Raw genomic sequence first — 20251 nt, 5'->3', positions numbered from 1 at the left:
GAGCACCTCTTCCTGTTTTGCTGCTGAGGCCTGTGGGAATGCAGACAGGAGTCACGAGGCATCCTTGGTCCTGTCACAATGCCCCATGATGCGTTGCTTTGCACCCCAGCATGGATTCCAAACAATGCAGATAGGTCTCACTAACACACCATGAATGGCAGTTGAGTTGTTCTTTAAGCTGCAAAGTGACAATGACGATTCAGACACTAAGCTTGCCACACAGCATACCTATGACACGAGATTTCACATGGCATTCAGAAGTGCTGACCACAGTGAAATACTGCTTTGGGACTTGAGAAACAAGCACCAAGTGGTGGATCATTATCATGCAAGTCTGGGATGATAAGCAGTGGCTTCAGGATTTTTGGTAGCGGCCTGAAACAGCTAGCTTTCAATCAGTTTGAAGTATGAAAAGTTGCATGTTGGATTCATGTTGATAGAACTGTGCAGGTCGATCAATCTCATCCTGTATATTCCAATTCTGGCACCAGACCACCTCGCCACTGAGCACATTAATCAGAAAGGGTATTTCTGCATGGTTCACCAGGTGTGTGTGGATCACGGTGGGTGTTTCATGGACATTCACACAGGCTTGTTCAGAAAGGTGCATGATGCGCGCATCAACAACAGGCCGAGCAGGCGCAGGATGACTATGGAGTTTGCTTTTGACTGTTTAAAAGCCCACTGGCAATTGTTTATTTGGGAAGCTGGAGCTGGCCAATGACAACATCCCTATGCTCATAGGTTGTGGTGTACCCTCAATAATGTTTGTGAAGGGAAGGATGAAAGCTTCACTCAAGACTGGACCATTGAGCCTTAACTCCCTGAGAATCAGGGGTGCCTTGAGGCAGCAATTTGATGCTGAATGCCAATAATATTTGTTGCCGTGCATGGCAGTGGCAGTGGCTGAAATGTTGCTTTCTTGGGGTGGGCTTATTTGTTTTCATGTCATGAAATAGAGATTGCTTTCAAACTCAAGAATTTCATTCATTAAAAACAACAAACATTGAACACACATGCACCAGGACATGTCTGCAGTTTGCAAGTAGGAAGGACAGGGGAGGGGGAGACCCTGACACACTTACAGATTTGTGTATGTCCTGGATCATATTGCCTCTAGGAGTCTGTAGTAAGGATGTTAAATAGCAAGTAATTTACTAGTTGATAGGCACTTCCACCTTCCTCCTTTGAAATGTACAAGAGCCCCTGTACGTATCAAAGGAGGAATGCAGCCTGGGGCAGTGGGAAGTCCTGCTGAATCTGTACTGCACGCGGCGTGACAGCTTTGAAATGTACAAGGGTCCCCAGCAGAGGCTCTTGTGCATTTCAAAGTGGAAGCACCCTGATGGAGTTGGGGCCAGTGGGGAACTCAGAGTCCACCACTGACCTCAGCTCCATGTGGTGCTGCTACTTTGAAATGCCACGCAGAGCCTGGGATCAGCTGAGGAGTCCCCAGCTGACCCCAGGCTCCACATGGCACTGCCGCTTTGAAATGCCCCAGTGGCATTTCTAAAGGGCAGCACCACACAGAGCCCAGGTACGCAATCCGTGCGGTGCTGCCACTTTGAAATACCCACTCTTCCCCCTCTCCTCCTCCCGCCCTTTGCTGCCTCTATCAACCAACTGGACTATCCGATAAGCTTCTGCTTATTGGACAGTCGACTAGTCCTTAACATCCTTAGTTTGTCGTGCTGGATGGTGAAGGGGCAGGTTAGTAAGGCAGCAGGTGGGGACAGGATGGTGGCCAAAATGTGTCACATGGAAAACAGTTTTGGGACACTGGCTGCAAAGGGTAATTATGGAGCTGCTCTGCCTGCTGTGCTACCAGTCCCTGGAATGTCTCACCTTGGCATGCCATAATGTTTGAGAACTGGAACAAAGCTACAGACCAGCTCCTAGTGTTCTCCTTTTGCTCCTCCTCTCATTGTCCCTAAACTCCAATACTCTCTTTTCTGCAGCAGCCTGAAGAAAAACCTCATGCTTAAGCATCTTTACTTTTCCAAGGCTGCTTCCTTGCCCTGTGCAGCCGTTCAGCTGCTGATAACAAGGAAGGCTGGGATCCCAAATGCCAAAATGCAACATTTTACAGAGGGACCATTGTTAACACTAGAGAGAGCACAAACAGAGCGCAAGCAGAGTTTTAATATAAGCACAGTTCACATACCTATCACTGACTGACTGTCCCATTGTCAGAGCACATAAGACCCACACAATGGTGAGTTAACCACTGGGGCAGAGGATTACTGTCGTCTATGCACGTGCATTTTGGGGAGGGCCAACATCAGTAATGTCCGCTTATTTTCCACAAGCTGTGGTAATCCTGGAAGATACTTCACTGCTGAGGGTATGAAGGGGAAGCAAGGGAGGGCCTTCTGGCTTCCTGCTTGGCCCTTATGCAGCTTTCCTGTGTACAGCAATGGTTCTCTCCTCCTTTCTCCCCTCTCCTGTTACAGCACAGTGGCATGGAAATGTTACCCTTAAGGAGACAACGAACACAGCAGTTCTGCCAAGGAACCTAAGGAAGCTTCTGCATGACACTTTCCATGAGATCTGCGAGGCCGATTACTGTGACGTTAGAGTCCATCAACACCATGTTTCACTCCTGACTAGCCCTGTGTTGGTACAAGCACCACACAGACACACTTACTTTCTGAAACGGTCCCACTCGCAGCATAATTCCTATGGCTGGTGCATAGCTGGAACTGGACAGCCTTCTTGCCACAAAGACTGATGAGGTCCAGCACATTGGCATGGCGCCAAGTAGTGGATCTCCTACTGCATGGCGCAGACATGGTCACCTGGAAAGATATGCTTAGTGCACCACTCACACTCAGTGGTTTGAGCATTGGCTTGTTAAACCCAGGTTTGTGAGCTCAATCTTTGAGGGGGCCATTTAGGGATCTGGGGCAAATCTGTCAGGGATGGTACTTGGTCCTGCTATGAGGGCAGGGGATTGGACTTGATGACCTCTCAAGGTCCCTTCCAATTCTATATTTTTATAATTAAAATAATAATTATAATCTCCAAGCAAACAGGAAGAGGACTTTCAAAATTCTAAAGGGATGTGAATGGCAGGTCTGGGGGTTTGTCAACTGACAGGAGGGCAGTAAAGTTCAAACCGATAATCAGAAAAGCGAGAACAGGAATTGTAAGAAAGGTAACTTATCCTTTAAATCAGCTTCTGTACCTAATGACTGGAAGATAGCTAATGTAATGCCAATATTTAAAAAGGGCTCTAGAGGTGATCCCGGCAATTACAGACCGGTAAGTCTAACGTCAGTACCGGGCAAATTAGTTGAAGCAATAGTAAAGAATAAAATTGTCAGACACATAGAAGAACATAATTTGTTGGGCAAAAGTCAACATGGTTTCTGTAAAGGGAAATCATGTCTTACTAATCTATTAGTAGGGATCAACAAACATGTGGACAAGGGGGATCCAGGAGATATAGTGTACTTAGATTTCCAGAAAGCCTTGACAAGGTCCCTCAACAAAGGCTCTTATGTAAATTAAGTTGTCATGGGATAAGAGGGAAGATCCTTTCATGGACAGAGAACTGGTTAAAAAGACAGGAAACAAAGGGTAGAAATAAATGGTAAATTTTCAGAATGGAGAGGGGTAACTAGTGGTGTTCCCAAGGGCCAGTCCTAGGACCAATCCTATTCAACTTATTCATAAATGATCTGGAGAAAGGGGTAAACAGTGAGGTGGCAAAGTTAGTAGATTATACTAAACTGCTCAAGGTAGTTAAGACCAAAGCAGACTGTGAAGAACTTCAAAAAGATCTCACCAAACTAAGTGACTGGGCAACAAAATGGCAAATTAAATTGAATTTGGATAAATGTAAAGTAATGCACACTGGAAAAAATCACCCCAACTATCCATATAATATGATGGGGGCTAGTTTAGCTACAACTAATCAGGCAAGAGATCTTGGAGTCATCATGGATAGTTCTCTGAAGACGTCCACGCAGAGTGCAGTGGCAGGCAAAAAAGCAAACAGGATGTTAGGAATCATTAAAAAAGGATAGAAAATAAGACAGAGAATATCTTATTGCCCTTAAATAAATCCATGGTGTGCCCACATCTTGAATACTGTGTACAGATGTGGTCTCCTCATCTCAAAAAATATATACTGGCATTGGAAAAGCTTCAGAGAAGGGCAACTAAAATGATTAGGGGCTTGGAACAGGTCCCATATGAGGAAAGATTAAAGAGACTGGGACTTTTCAGCTTGGAAAAGAGGAGACTAAGGGGGGATATGATAGAGGTATATAAAATCATGAGTGGTGTGGAGAAAGTGAATAAGGAAAAGTTATTTACTTGTTCCCATAATATAAGAAATAGGGACCACCAAATGAAACTAATGGGCAGCAGGTTTAAAACAAATAAAAGGAAGTTCTTCTTCACACAGCGCATAGTCAATCTGTGGAACTCCTTGCCGGAGGAGGTTGTGAAGGCTAAGACTATAACAAGGTTTAAAAGAGAACTAGATAAATGCATGGAGGTTAAGTCCATAAATGGCTGTTAGCCAGTAAGGGCAAGGAATGGTGTCCCTAGCCTCTGTTTGTCAGAGAGTGGAGATGGTTGGCAGGAGAGAGATTGCTTGATCATTACCTGTTCGATTCACTCTCTCTGGGACACCTGGCATTGTCCACTGTCGGCAGACCAGGTACTGGGCTGGATGGACCTTTGGTCTGACCTATGGCCATTCTTTGGTCTGACCTATGGCCATTCTTATGTTCTTATGTACCAGAGGCCTGTCACAGCACTGTGTGTCAACACTGGCACCCCTGTGCTGCAGCCACTTGTCAAGGTGGTTTACCTAGCGTGCAGAAACTGTGGAGTTAGTGCTCACTAAGGCTACGTCTACACTGCAGCACAGCTATTCCACGTCTTTTGAGCACACCTATTATATCAAAATATAACAAGCTCACTATTCTGACATCCCTGTAAATCTCATTCCATGAGGAGTAAGGGATGTTTTGGAATAGCGATTTATTTTGAAATAAGTACTGTGTAGACAGTGCCAGATTTCAAAATAAGCTGTTTTGAAATTTACTCGAAATAAGCTATGCATTTTGCCTAGCTCAAATTGTGTAGCTTATTTCGAACTATGAGTGCAGGGTATATGCACTCCAAGTGCCTTGTCAGTATGGATTCCTTGGGAGTTACAGCTCTGTGAGCAGATTTACTTGCCAGTACAGACAGGGCCTAACAGAGGTACTGCAGGTTCCTGTATGAATAAAGGATACTGTAAAGGATAAAGTATGAATTTTCCCCCCATTTCACACCCTAAAGTGACAGGTGTATGCAGAAGATTAATGTTCTATCTTCTTTTAGGTGAGCTTTGTTTCTGCTGCCCAATGTGAATGAGCACAGACTGAGCTGTAGAGGTTGAATTTCTCTGGTCCAGCAACATCCTTAGGACCACGGATGTTGTTGGACCAGAAAGCCCCAGCGCCTGTCAGCTGGTAGTCCAGTGGCCAGCAGCATGGGGGGCAAGGAGCAGAACCTGGCTGGCAGCTGCCCAGGAGGCTGGGAGTGCAACCCAGCCAGCCCAGCAGCCATTGGGAGCAGGAGTACAGCCCAGCAGACAGCCGCCACAGCCAGCAGCAGGGCTAGTGCCCAGGAGGTGAGCCAGTAGAGGCTCCCCAGAGAGTCCTGACCTCCTGTGGTCCAGTAAACTCCCTTGTTCGATGCCAGACCAGGGAGGTCCAACCTGTAGTTAATGGAGTTGGACAGTAAAGACACAGGCCAGGATAGCTGAGTGTGTGCTTACAGCTTCTGTGATACAGGAAAGTACAACCAGGCTCTTGCACATCTCACAAATGAACAAATCACCGCACATTAGTGCCAGTGGCACATAAAAAGACGTAACTGGGCTTAAATTAGTTCAATTTTTCTTTTGATGCTAGGTTTGCTATCTTGAGGAGCTCACTCAAAGTCCAAGTGACAAATTAAAACACAGTTTAAGAGACTTTGGGATTGTGAACTAGACTTCCAAGGGAATTTACACCACTTGGGTATTAATAGAGAAACTATCATAACGAAGGAACTTTTGAAAAGAAAAAAATTTATTTCCTGACACTCCACTAGAATCAAATCATCAGGAAATATAATTAGCATTAGCATTGCTTCACTTTAAGGAATGATATGGAAGTCTGATAAACTATGCTGTGGTTATCTATTACAATCTATTAAAAACACAGGAATTACCTGTGTAAAAATGTAGTCAGTCATTCAGAAAGATATTGTGTCTCAACAGGGCAAATGAGAAATGTGCTGTAGCAAGGCTACCACTACATCTCCATGTACAATACAGACAAACACGGTTGTTCCTCGATAAACACCATGTTTCATCGTCTAGTGCAGATGGCAATCTAACTATGACCCCAAGTCTTAGTCTGTCTTGGACACAATCCTCAGAACTATCAGACCCTTAGGTAACCATGTATCCTCAGTGAGCTCAGGAGGACCCGTCTCATAAGTCCTGGTTACACCAAGCCCAGCCAGGGATTCTTCCACTTTTGCCCAGTTTAGCACCATTGATACTAGCAACAGTCAGAGTTCTAAAGCAAACCAGGTACACATTTTGCATAGAGACTCAGTTCTTCTGTTTATTCATAAAGCAGCTGCATTGCTCCTGTAAACTAACCTGATGATGTACCTTATCCTGAACTATGGGGCATCTCCTCTTGGGGTGAGAGGATTCTGTTCATATTCATTATGTTCTTTTCCTCTCTAATGAATCTGCCAATAAGGGTGACAGTAGTTTTGGTCCATATATGAAATTACAGTGTGAATGGGGCTACACTGAGGTTATGATCTCCTGCAGTACAGTGACAGCTGATGAATCTGCATTGCAAACCGGGGTTGTGCAGAGCTATCTTTAAAGTACATTTCCTATTATCACCACTAGATGTCAGATTTTTATACACTTTAAAGTGAATGATCACGTTTAAAAAAAATCCCCCACATTTTTGCAACACAAATATATTCCTTTGATTGCCCATTTTTGCTGGCAAAAGTTTTTGAGGGGTTGAATATATACTGTCTCGTTCAGAACCACACAACCGCAGCTGTGCAGGAAGGTGGGGCTGGGAGCGGTACCGCAACCGGATGACTGCTCTTTTCCCCGTGTGCGTCTGCCCCTCCCAGTGGGGAAAGGAGCAGAACCCCAGCCCGTCCCCTTGCAGGGTTGCCACTTTATAGAGACCCAGCTCTGTGGAGGTGCAGGGCACTGGGAGGAGTAGCAGGGAAAGGAGCAGAATGCCAGCAGCTCCTCTGGCTTTGGATCATCCTCAGATTTCCTCCTCTTCCCCTCTCATCTCCATCCCACATTACCCCCTCTTTCCAGGTAACATGGTACGGAGATGGGAGGGGAAGATTGTGGGGGGCCCCAGGCTGGGGGGCAAGGTCACATGGAGGGTCACATGGGGAGCTCACATGGCCTCCCTTAGGTGATGTGCTCTCCCCATACTTGGAAGACATTGATTTTACTTTTGCCACTAGTTCTATTGGCATTCACCTTACGACGCAGTAAGAGATGCTGGTAATAGAATGAATATACCCAGTCTGGTGAGGAATCCGGACAAAGCCACACAGTAAAAACTAAGATATTTATGTGCCAATGCAAGGAGCTGGAGTAACAAAATGGAGGAACTTCAACAGTGGTTCTCAAACTTTTGTTCTGGTGACTCCTTTCACATAACAAACCTCTGAATGCAAATCTTCTCTATAGAGTAAACACTTTTAAAATATACTTAATACCATTATAAATGCTGGAGGCAAAGTGGGGTTTAGGTGGGAGATTGATATCCCCCCCCAGTATAATAACCACATGACCATCTGAGGGGTCCCAACTGCTAGTTTAGGAACCCTAGAACTAGAAGTATGGATGCAGGGCATGAAACCAGATATTAGAGGGATAACAGAAAAATAGCAGAATAGTGGACATGGCTGAAATATGGCCAATAAAGGGTGTACTATTCAGGAAAGACAGAAATAAAGACAAAGATGTGAAGACAAGCCCTTAGTGTACGTTGCACTTCAGCTGCGAAGACTTCTGATTTTTTCAGTATCTCAGACTAACATTTATACCACATCCTGAAACACCTTCATTACTAAAATAACCTGAACAAGAGCTTGTCATCTTTTTCATTGTGAATCAGTTCTCTGATTAATTTAGTCCTATTTTTGGTGGCAAATTATCAGCACGCACTTTTATTTTTACAGCTTGTATTATTTATGTAACCCTTCTGCTGGGTAGGCCTGGCAGTAACCAGGGCTGGATTCAATATCTTGGGGTCCATCTCACACAGAACCAGCTCGAGCCCCCACCCAGTAATCTGGGAAATTCACACATCCTTGGGTGCCTCTGAGAGGCAATGCTTCCCCATTCACAAGTACTAAGTCTGAGTGTAGGACAGAAACATTTAATGAGACAGAGAGAGAAGTCATACGGCATTAACTTGGGGAAAACACCACAAACATGGCTGTGTCTAGACTGGCCACTTTTTCTGGAAAAGCAGCCACTTTTCCGGAAAAAATTGCCAGCTGTCTAAACTGGCCACTTGAATTTCCGCAAAAGCACTAACGATCTCATGTAAGATTGTCAGTGTTTTTGCGGAAATACTATGCTGCTCCCGTTCGAGCAAAAGTCTTTTTCCGAAAACTTTTGTGCAAAAGGGCCAGTGTAGACAGCAGAGATTTGTTTTCCGCAAAAAAGCCCCGATCGCGAAAATGGCGATCAGGGCTTTTTTGCGGAAAAGCTCATCTAGAATGGCCACGGATGCTTTTCCACAAAAAGTGCTTTTGCGGAAAAGCGTCCTGCCAAACTAGACACGCTTTTCCGAAAATGCTTTTAATGGAAAACTTTTCCGTTAAAAGCATTTCCGGAAAATCATGCCAGTCTAGACGAAGCCACAGAGTTCATAACCCAAACATGAGCTAAGGCCCCCACCCCAGCCAAGAATCACCTAAAGTCCAAAGAGTCCGACACCCCAAAAGTCTCTGTCCCTGGTCCGTGCCACCCAGAGTCCCAAAATTCACCCACAGGGTTTCACCTCCCAACCTGGGTAGAAATGGGGGTGGGAGGATAGATAGGGGGCACCTTATGACACTCTGCCACGCTCCACCAACTGTCTCATCTCATGCCACCGGATGCTCTGCTGATCACCTGCCTCCGCTCTGCGCCACGCCGCTGGTCACTGTTCCTCGCCTGCCACTGCTCCACGCCACACCGCTGGTCACCACACCACACCGCTGGGCGCAATGGGTCTAGCTCTCAGCCAAACCAGTGTTTTCAGCTCTCAGTGATTTCAACTCTTTAGCCACCAGCTGGACTGGCAAAGGAATCCAGTTTCCACTAGATGAGCAACAGAAAAAGACTTCTCAGGGAGTCTGCTTTAGGTCTGTCCTTAAAACAAAGGGGGGGGGTAGGTTGGGCCAGTCTTATAGCTCACACCTGGCAGGTGTGAAGCAGGCTGACTTAAGCCCTTTAACCCTTCCCCCAGCTCTGTTCACTCAACTCTGGAAGGGGGGAGGCTTGTTCCTCCGAGATCTCTTGCCATGATGGTGGTGTGTCTCCTGCAAGCACTGGTGGCATGTTTTACAGTTCCCACATTTAGGGGTAGCATGATTAGTTACCCCCACAACAGTCCCAAATTATTTACAATTCTCCACATTCCATTCCAACACTGACCCTCCATCCGCCCTGGCTGAATGGGATTTGCATAGCCACATCTCATATTCTCTCCTGAGCTGTATTTACATATCAACAGTTAACAGTTAATTTCCTTGCAAAGCTAAATAATTGTAGTGGGCACACCCACCCCTCCTTTTAGCTGGCTGATAGCAAGCAGCAGTTCAGCCCTTGCTTACATTTATTATTGCTAAATTAGCCCTTTACAGAAACAAATTATTGCCAATGGGTTGTTTGAGGATTGCTCTTGTTCACACATAATCGTCCTTGTTTGCATGTGAAGGCAGGTATTTGTACAAAGGACAAATTTCTCCAAGCTTCTGTGCCAACAGAAATTTGTGATAGAAATGTAGCCCTGTTAGTCTGGTGTAGCTGATACAAAATAAAGGACTATGTAGCACTTTAAAGACTAACAAGATGGTTTATTAGATGATGAGCTTTCATGGGCCAGAAATTTGTGTGTGACTGTTTGGGGAGGAAATGTGGCCAAAGCTGCTTAGAATCAGAAACACCCTTCACAATCACTTATTTTTTGCAGAATTTGGGATCCAGCTCTAAACTGAAGATACGCACATGCTAAATCAGAAAAATGAGTTGTGTTTATCAGCTTCAGAATAACTGGATTCTATAAAAATAAGGCTCAGAGAATCCTTGTTCTTTTCATAACAATCTACCACACAACTTTTGTATTTGTAAGATATTTTATAGGGTCCTATTTTTACAATATACATCTCACAATCTTCAGTCCTCATACCCTGTAAATTAAGGCAGTCCTATTATCCCCATTTTAAAGATGGGAAATTGAAGCACAAAGAGACTAAATGAGTTATAGGGCCTTAGAGTCATAGAATCATAGAATCATAGAATAATAGGACTGGAAGGGACCTCAAGAGGTCATCAAGTCCAGCCCCCCGCCCTCAAGGCAGGACCAAGCTCCATCTACACCATCCCTGACAGTTGTCTATCTAGCCTGTTCTTAAATATCTCCAGAGAGGGAGATTCCACCACCTCCCTTGGCAATTTATTCTAATATTTGACCACCCTGACAGTTAGGAATTTTTTCCTAATGTCCAATCTAAACCTCCCCTGCTGCACTTTAAGCCCATTACTCCTTGTCCTGTCCTCAGAAACCAAGAGGAACAAATTTTCTCCTTCCTCCTTGTGACACCCTTTTAGATATTTGAAAACCGCTATCATGTCCCCCCTTAATCTTCTTTTTTCCAAACTAAACAAGCCCAGTTCATGAAGCCTGGCTTCATAGGTCATGTTCTCTAAACCTTTAATCATTCTTGTCGCTCTTCTCTGTACCCTTTCCAATTTCTCCACATCTTTCTTGAAATGTGGCGCCCAGAACTGGACACAGTACTCCAGCTGAGGCCTAACTAGTGCAGAGTAGAGCGGCAGAATGACTTCACGAGTTTTGCTTACAACACACCTGTTGATACAACCTAGAATCATATTTGCTTTTTTTGCAACAGCATCACACTGTTGACTCATATTCAACTTGTGGTCCACTATGACCCCTAGATCCCTTTCCGCCATGCTCCTTCCTAGACAGTCGCTTCCCATCTTGTATGTATGGAACTGATTGTTCCTTCCTAAGTGGAGCACTTTGCATTTCTCTTTATTAAACCTCATCCTGTTTACCTCTGACCATTTCTCTAACTTGCTAAGGTCATTTTGAATTATGTCCCTATCCTCCAAAGAAGTCGCAACCCCACCCAGTTTGGTATCATCCGCAAACTTAATAAGCGTACTCTCTATCCCAATATCTACATCATTGATGAAGATATTGAACAGTACGGGTCCCAAAACAGACCCTTGAGGAACTCCACTTGTTATCCCTTTCCAGCAGGATTTAGAACCGTTAACAACAACTCTCTGACTACGGTTATCCAACCAATTATGCACCCACCTTATCGTGGCCCTATCTAAGTTATATTTGCCTAGTTTATCAATAAGAATATCACGCGAGACCGTATCAAACGCCTTACTAAAGTCTAGGTATATGACATCCACCGCTTCTCCCTTATCCACAAGGCTCGTTATCCTATCAAAGAAAGCTATCAGATTAGTTTGGCATGACTTGTTCTTCACAAACCCATGCTGGCTATTCCCTATCACTTTATTACCTTCCAAGTGTTTGCATATGATTTCCTTAATTACCTGCTCCATTATCTTCCCTGGGACAGACGTTAAACTGACCGGTCTGTAGTTTCCTGGGTTGTTCTTATTCCCTTTTTATAGATGGGCACAATATTTGCCCTTTTCCAGTCTTCTGGAATCTCCCCTGTCTGCCATGATTTTTCAAAAATCATAGCTAAAGGCTCAGATACCTCCTCTGTCAGCTCCTTGAGTATCCTGGGCTGCATTTCATCAGGACCTGGTGACTTGCTGACATCTAACTTTCCTAAGTGATTTTTAACTTGTTCTTTGTGTATCCTATCTTCTAAACTTACCCTGTCTCTGCTTGTATTCACTACGTTAGGCACACCTCCAGACTTCTCGGTGAAGACCGAAACAAAGAAGTCATTGAGCATCTCTGCCATTTCCAAGTTTCCTGTTACTGCTTCTCCCTCCTCACTAAGCAGTGGGCCTACCCTGTCCTTGGTCTTCCTCTTGCTTTTAATGTATTTATAAAAGGTCTTCTTGTTTCCCTTTATGCCTCTAGCTAATTTGATCTCATTTTGTGCCTTTGCCTTTCTAATCTTGCCCCTGCATTCCCGTGTTGCTTGCCTATATTCATCCTTTGTTATTTGTCCTAGTTTCCATTTTTTATACGACTCCTTTTTTATTTTGAGATCATGCAAGATCTCCTTGTTAAGCCAAGCTGGTCTTTTGCCATATTTTCTGTCTTTCCTACACAGCGGAATTGTTTGCTTTTGGGCCCTTAACAACGTCCCTTTGAAATACTTCCAACTCTCCTCAGTTGTTTTTCCCTTCAGTCTTGCTTCCCATGGGACCTTACCTACAAGTTCTCTGAGCTTATCAAAATCTGCCTTCCTGAAATCCATTACCTCAATTGTGCTGGTCTCCCTTTCCTCTGCCTTGTGACAGAGTACTGCAAACCAACAACTGAACCAAAACTCTGGTCTCTAGGGCTGTGTCTAGACTACATGTCGTCAGAGGCATGTAGATTAGACACATAGGCAAAGGTAAATGAAGCCGCGATTTAAATGATCGCGGCTTCATTTACATTTACACGGCTGCCGCGCTGAGCCGACACACTGCTGATCAGCTGTTTGTCTGCTCAGCACGCTAGTCTGGACGCTCCCCTGCCGACATCAAAGCCCTTTGTCGGCAGCCCTGTTATTCCTCGTGGGATGAGGTTTACCGGGGCTGCCGACAAAGGGCTTTGATGTCGGCAGGGGAGCGTCCAGACTAGCGCGCTGTGCGGACAAACAGCTGATCAGCTGTTTGTCGGCTCAGCGCAGCAGCCATGTAAATGTAAATGAAGCCGCGATCATTTAAATCGCGGCTTCATTTACCTTTGCCAAAACAACAAATCTACATGGCTCCGTCGACGGAGCCATGTAGTTTAGACGTACCGTACAAATCTACATGGCTCCGTCGACGGAGCCATGTAGTTTAGATGTACCGTAGAGTTACATCTACACAGCAGGGCTAAAGTCAAATTAAGCTACACAACTTCAGCTACATTAACTCGTAGCTTAAGTCAAAATAGCCTAATTTGGCTTTTGGTGCTGTCTACACAGCAAGAAGTTGAAGGCAGAACACTCTTCCTTTGACTTCCCTTACTCCTCATGAAATGAGGGTTACCATGACTGCAGTAATTCCTCCAGCTTGACATTATTTCAAACTAAAGGTTTGTAGTGTAGATGCGCAATGCGTTATTTCGGAATAACTGATGTAAACCCAATGGCTACAGCTAGACTAGCATGATTTTCTGCACATGCTTTTAACGGAAAATTTTTCTATTAAAAGCATTTGCGGAAAAGAGCGTGTAGATTGGCATGGGCGCTTTTGCGCAAAAGCACTTTTTGCGGAAAAGCGTCCGTGCCAATCTAGATGTGGTTTTGCGCAAGAAAGCCCCGATCGCCATTTTCGCCAGAGGGCTTTTTCCTGAACAGGAGCATCATAGTATTTGCGGAAGAACACTGACAATCTTACATCAGATTGTCAGTGCTCTTGCGCAAATTCAAGCGGCCAGTGTAGACAGCTGGCAAGTTTTTCCACAAAAGCAGTTGCTTTTGAGGAAAAACTTGCCAGTCTAGTCGCAGCCAGTTAGTTCTCCCCTAGAGGGAGTCTAATTCAAAGACGAAATGGCTAATTATTAGATGAGCATGGGCTAATCAGTCTTTTACCTGTGAGAATAGAAAAGGAGCATAAGAGGAGAAGAAAGAACAGGATAGGACAACAGAGCCATGCCATGCCAAGCCAAAATAAAGGGAAATGTTTGCATGGTGAAATCTCTGTCCTCACTTATAATTGTACTATCAGACTTACTCAACATTGCTTGGGTTCTTCAGGGCAAGGGGCTGGTGGTGTGGGGAATGCAGGAGTCAGGGCAGGGGCCTGGGAATGTGGGGTACTTAGAACAGGAGGCTAGGAGTATGGGGGTGCAGGAGTCAAAATGTGGGGTTGAGGAGGGCTGGGGATGGGGAGTGCAGGAGTCAGAGAGCAGGGGTAAAGGGAAGGGGGAGACTCCAGGAAGGGGGACTTTGAGGAGGATTTGGTAGGAGGGGGTTCAGGGCAGAGGACGGGGGTGCTAAGAGAGAAATTCTATCAGCATCATAAATGCATTTTTGAGGCATCTTTGGCTATTCCAAAGTTCCTACATAGTTCTATGAAACTTTGGACTACAGAAATAAAACAGAAAAGAACTCTCATTATTGCACATTCAGAAAAACCTCCTGTCAGGGTAGTTAAGCATTGGAATAAATTGCTTAGGGACAGGCCTGCCAACAGGGAGGGGAGAAAAGAGGGCAACCGCACTGGGGCCTGGTGATTCAAAAGGGCCCGGGGCGCCAGTTGCTAGTGCTGCCGTAGCAGCAGCTGGAGCCATAAGCCCTTTAAATTGTCACCCAAGTGCTACACAGCACACTGGTGATTCTTAGGGCTCCCTGAAGAAGTGGGGGTGCAATACAGGCGTGAGGGAGGGGGGCATTGCAGTCATGCAGCGCTGATGGTGGGCTGCCCTTGGTCCCACCCCTTCCACCTGGGGCCTTGCCCCTTCGGGAGTGCATAGCTGGGCTCCCTCCCCCCCCCCCCCCCCCCCAAAAAAAAAATCTCTAGGAGCAGGTTAAACAAAACACCTGTCTAGAGATAACACGTCCTGCTATGAGGTCAGGGGCTGGACTAAATGACTTCTTGGGGTTGTTTCCAGTCCTATAATGCTATTACTAGGTGATGAAAAGGTCATCGGTATAAATACATCATGTTGTGGTCAGTTCCTGAGAATCTTAACAAGCAATAGGGATGGTATGTTTGCAAAGTGAGGAGTCCAGAAAATCCCCAGTATTATCAGGCAATGACAAGGAGGTTAGCAGTATAAATACACCACTTTGTTTGACAAACAAACAAACCAGAGAATCCCCATTTGAGCTGAAGTCTGGCCCTTTGCAGATTTCCGGTGATCCTCTTCTATAAGATTATCCTATTTCAAGGTCCTAAATAAAGGACACTGCCAAGGGGAGGGAAGTTTGTGTGTGTGTGTGCACTGAGGGTTGTGTGTGTGTGTGCTGAGGGGTGTATTAAAGGGGGTGCTGGATGGGGTGTATGTTTTCAGAGGAGATTTGGGTTTGCTAGAGGGGGGTGCTTTGGCATGGTGTGTGGGGAACTGGGAAGGGTGTTTGGGAGTGTTGAAAGGGATATTTGGAAGTATTAGAGAGGTGTATACAAGGAGGGGATTGGAGTGGTGCTGGATAGCTGGATACACTGGGAGAAGATTTCTGGGGGAAATGGCCTCACACCTGAGGTGCCAGGGCAGTGTTATACTCCCTGTCATAGTGGCAAGACAGCTGGCACAGGCCCAGCATGCATCATCTCCCCATAAGCTTCTTCTCCCTAGGATAGAGAGGGCCCTCTCTCTACAGGTCTCTAAGGCCTCAGGACAGGGAAGGTGAGATCCAGCAACTGCAAATGCTGGGGAAGGACTAATCAGGGTGCAGATGTAACCCACACACGTAGTGTGGTTCACTGAACAATGCAGTGGCACCTAGACCACTGCAACAGCTAAGATCAAGAGACCTCTACCGCATGGGCAAGGAGGCAGCTGGCTTTTAGATCAGAAGGTAGAGGCTCCTATACTCCGCTTCAGAGGTCCCAGATTCAAATCCACCTGGTGATGGTTACACAGAGACAACTCATGCTGAGTTGCAACATCTGCTCCACAAAGGACAACCCCAAGTTCCTTTTTATTTAAATAATTCCCAGCTGGAGACAGGTGGCCAAAAAAAAGCCTAAGTCCAAGAAAACCTGGACATACGGTAACCCTAATCTTCTAGGGGCCTTCCTCTAAATTGTCCACGGTGTTAGTTGCAGCTGCTGCCATTTCCATCTTGCATGTTCACTTGATAAGCCAGTCACCCACCGGGAATGTTTTTATGCTGACGAGCCATACTTTATAGATAAGGCTACAATTTTTTCCACTGAGGTCACAGAAGTCCCAAATCTGAGACTTCTGTGATCTCAGACCAAAGCTGCAGGATCCCTTTGTGCTATCACAGGAGGTGGGGATATCCCAGAGCGCTGAGGATCCCCTCCCCCCACACACACACACCTCTGCCTAGCTGCTGAAGATGGTATGGGGACCATGCAGCTGAGCTCCCCATTCTGTCATGGAAGTTTTTAGTAAAAGTCACAGACAGGCCAAGAGCTTCTGTGAATTTTTTGTTATTGCCTGTGACTTGTCCATGACTTTTGCTAAAAATATTTGTGACAAAATCTTAGCCTTATTCATTGCCTTCCACTTTAAACCATAGTGGAAAAAATGACTCACAACCATGAGAAGACTCCATACCAAAACAATCCTTCAGGGACATCTGGAAGGGACATCTATCAACTCCCATTACTACAGCCTCAACTAGGAATTCCTGGACACTTACCAGAAACCCTGAACCAATATTTAGGGTAAAACATGCCAGATCCCTGTTTAGGGAACTTTTGAATCTTCTACCAGGAGAAAAAAAAATATAGATATTGCTGCTAAAGATATTGCTGCTAGAGGGAGCTTGTGCTCCTTAGATCCTCTTTTTATTTTAGTTAAAATGTGTTAATGTAACTTTCCTTGCTCCCTCATTGGTGAGAAATTAGAGGGCAGGGGACTGAAAAAGCAAGGAGCAAATAGGAAAGTAGCTGTCAGTTGTTAGTTAAAACAGTATTCGTCAGAAATTATCCACAATCACTGGGCTAGTTAATTACTCTGATAGGGAAATAAACCACAGGTGTAAAGAAGTAAGGATCTAGATAGTAAGGAGATGGCAAAGCATATTATAGTGTGACTAATTTGCTGAAAATTAAAGTGGATTATTCCTTCAGTACCAAAGTTGCTAAACATGACAAATTGCTTTAGCTCTGTCACAGGCACACTCAGAAGACAGACCATTTTCGAGCCAGAGTGAGAGAGCACCCACATGATTACTTTATTAAGCCAGCATTTCAGCTGAACTACCAGCTGGTATCAGTGGTTAGATTCCATCCTGGCAGCTTCATGCAACCTTTTGTGGCATTAATATGACTCTGAGATTCCACATTAAATAATCCCTCTGGAGACTGTTGCTGAAGCAAAAACAGAATATCCCAGAGTGGTTTTGCCTTAAGAATCTTAATATACATTGTACTGAACTTAAGTGAAAAGATGACCAAAACTGCTGGCAAAGAAATAAAAATGAGCTCCTAGTTTTATGATGATAAAGACTGATCAAGAACTAAAGACATCTAATAAGATGTGCAGGTTCTGTCTCCTTGGAACTAAAATGATTTAATGATAGAAGATAATCTCATTAATATAGTTGATCCCTATTCTACAGTGGAGGGGTTGGGTGCTCACTAAGTGCTGACTGTAATTTGACACACAAATGTGACATATGTCAATAAGACACTTTTAAAAGCTCCAAAGGATTTTGCAGATTTCCAGATGTGGCAAATCATCCTTTATTTATTGTACACACTATGCGCAGATCAGCAGCTGGTTTGTGTTACAGTATAATTATAGGATAAGTATTAAACATTGAGGGTTGGCTAGTGCCTAAAATGACATTTTTACCCAACAAACACCAAATAATGAAATGCAGAGATATATTTGAATTTAAATACAGGACGGAGAGAAATGTTTTGACTCAGATCTTCCATGTGCACCACTTAATGTGTTCAAATCATTTGATTGTTGTTGCTCTAGTTTCTCATTTTAATTCTATGGCTGCATCTAGACTGGCATGATTTTGTGCAAAAGCGGCTGCTTTTATGCAAAATCTTGCCACCTGTCTACACTGGCCGTAAGTATTTGTGCAAGAACACTGACTTTGTAATGTACAAAATCAGTGGTTTTTGCGCAAATACTCTGATGCTCCCGCTCAGGGATAAGCCCTCTTGCACAAGTATTCTTGCGCAAGAGTGTTAGTGTAGACAGCAACATTAATTTCTTGTGCAAGAAAGCCCGATGGCTAAAATGGCCATCGGAGCTTTCTTGCGCAAGAGAGCGTTTACACTGGCACAGATGCTTTTGCGCAAAAGTAAATCTATTGCGCAAAGGCACATGCCACTACAGACGCTCTCTTGTGCAAATACTTCTAATGGAAAAACTTTTCCATTAAAAGTATTTGCGCAAAATCATTCCAGTCTAGACACAGGCTATGTGTTTGCCATCAATTTGTTTGTAATGCACAGGGAAAAGTGAGTAAGGAAAACAAATAGGAGAGCTTGTTTTTTTAAAAGTCATATTGCCACATTGAAAATTGATGTAAGCAAGTCAATAGTGTTACAACAACCTCAGTATTGCTGAAGTCACTGGAGAACACCAGCTTACACCAAAACATCAACTTCAAAGACTCCACATCCATCACTTCCATGCTTAGGGAACCTCAAGCAACAAGCCCAAAACTAATCCACTCCAGGCCATTTGGAAATAGAAATTGAGCTAAAATCTCTTCCATTATAAGGATCACACTTTGGGCCTACTGCTTCTGTTGAAATCGGTGAGGGGTGCACTTTCCTCCCTCTCCTCAAGAGTTCAAAGGTGGACTGCAGATGTTGTTCCCACAAATGATGACTTTCACCACCAGATGGCTCCACCCAGCATTGGGCTCACAAGTATTATTAGCAATTATCAATTTTAAAAATATATTTCAGAGTGCACGCATACTGAATCTAATTCTCTCTGTATACAGGTGACTGTTTTCAAAAGGCATTTTTAAAAAATATATAAACTATCTTTTAGCTTCCTTTTTCCTGGTCATGCATAATGTACAGCTTGATTTTTTCCACAGACTGGCTTCCACTGTTGCAAGCACATATATCATTTGTCCTTTAATTCACTTACATGTGTAATAACAAGTTCAGAGATTATGTTTCCACTCAGAAAAAAACTTTAAAAATCTGCAACAAAAACGAGAGCTCTACTTAAAGACAGGTTGAAAGTTTGACAAACTGCTGTTCATTTCCTAAAATTGTGCATGAAGAGTGAGACCAAACTCTGGCTAATACCTACCACCAGTTTTTACCCAAACTTCTTACTGATTTCATGAAAGCTCCTGAAGAGAGGAGAATATAGCTGGGAAGTCTGTGATAGAACAATACTGGAGATGTACCATGAAAGATAGCTTATCACTTTTTTAAAAAAATAATTCATTAGCCAATGCTTGTTAATCTGCAACATTCCAGGTTAAATTCACAACTTCATCATATGGGTGAGCTGCCTTCCAGAAATGTTACCAAATGCTAGTCATAAGAGAGTTAAACTTTAACTCTGGCTAGATAGCCAACTGATTTCATAAACTAAGGGCATAAACTTCATAAAGTAATTTAAAACAAACAATTGCTTAATTCAGTACTTCAGACAGTACACTGGTCTCAATGTGGATTAACCCTTTAATTTTAAAAAAATAAATTTTAAAAATAAATCCTCTTTTTCTTTCTTTTCAGAACATATCAGATTATGAGCTGAACAAATTTAGTATAATGCACCAGCCGTAAGTCTTGTTCCTTTTTACTCCCCTATTTAAAAACTATTGTTCTTTTGCATAATATCACTTTTTGTTGGTTAATAGGTTGATACTGAGAATTGTAAGCTTCTGTTCTCTGCTTATTGAAGACTGTAAATCATTTGTGCTGAGCTTTACCAAGAGGAAGATGATAAAATATGTGCAAGAATAGTGACCTGGATCTGCTGACAAAATAGTCTTTTCAGTTGCAGCTGCAGTTATTCTTGTGCAATATATTGGGGAGAACCACAACAGTGAGAGAGAACCACAACAGTAGGAAAAGTACAAACTTCAGCTTTAACATTCATCTTTTCTGATACACAAAGCAGGTTTCATTTTGCACTGATTTTCAGTTGAGCTCATATCCTAGTCTAGATAGTCACCA

At 43.9% G+C, this 20251-nt stretch overlaps 1 protein-coding gene across 7 annotated transcripts in view; it reads left to right on the top strand.

Annotated features, from left to right (window-relative positions):
• BLNK (B cell linker) overlaps positions 1-20251 on the top strand; it is a 185186-nt gene that overhangs the window by 46073 nt on the left and 118862 nt on the right. For 5 of the 7 annotated variants that reach the window (XM_025179749.2, XM_075935201.1, XM_006113160.3 and 2 more), the window contains one exon: positions 19808-19854. The exons of the other annotated variants lie outside the window; for them this stretch is intronic. In XM_025179749.2, coding sequence (XP_025035534.2) covers positions 19808-19854 — 47 coding nt within the window. The remainder of the gene's footprint in view (positions 1-19807; positions 19855-20251) is intronic. 7 annotated transcript variants of the gene reach the window in all.

This window comes from Pelodiscus sinensis, chromosome 8 (genome assembly GCF_049634645.1).
Source record: "Pelodiscus sinensis isolate JC-2024 chromosome 8, ASM4963464v1, whole genome shotgun sequence".
Classification (NCBI taxonomy): Eukaryota; Metazoa; Chordata; order Testudines; family Trionychidae; genus Pelodiscus; species Pelodiscus sinensis.
This window is presented reverse-complemented; position numbering and strand designations above follow the sequence as displayed.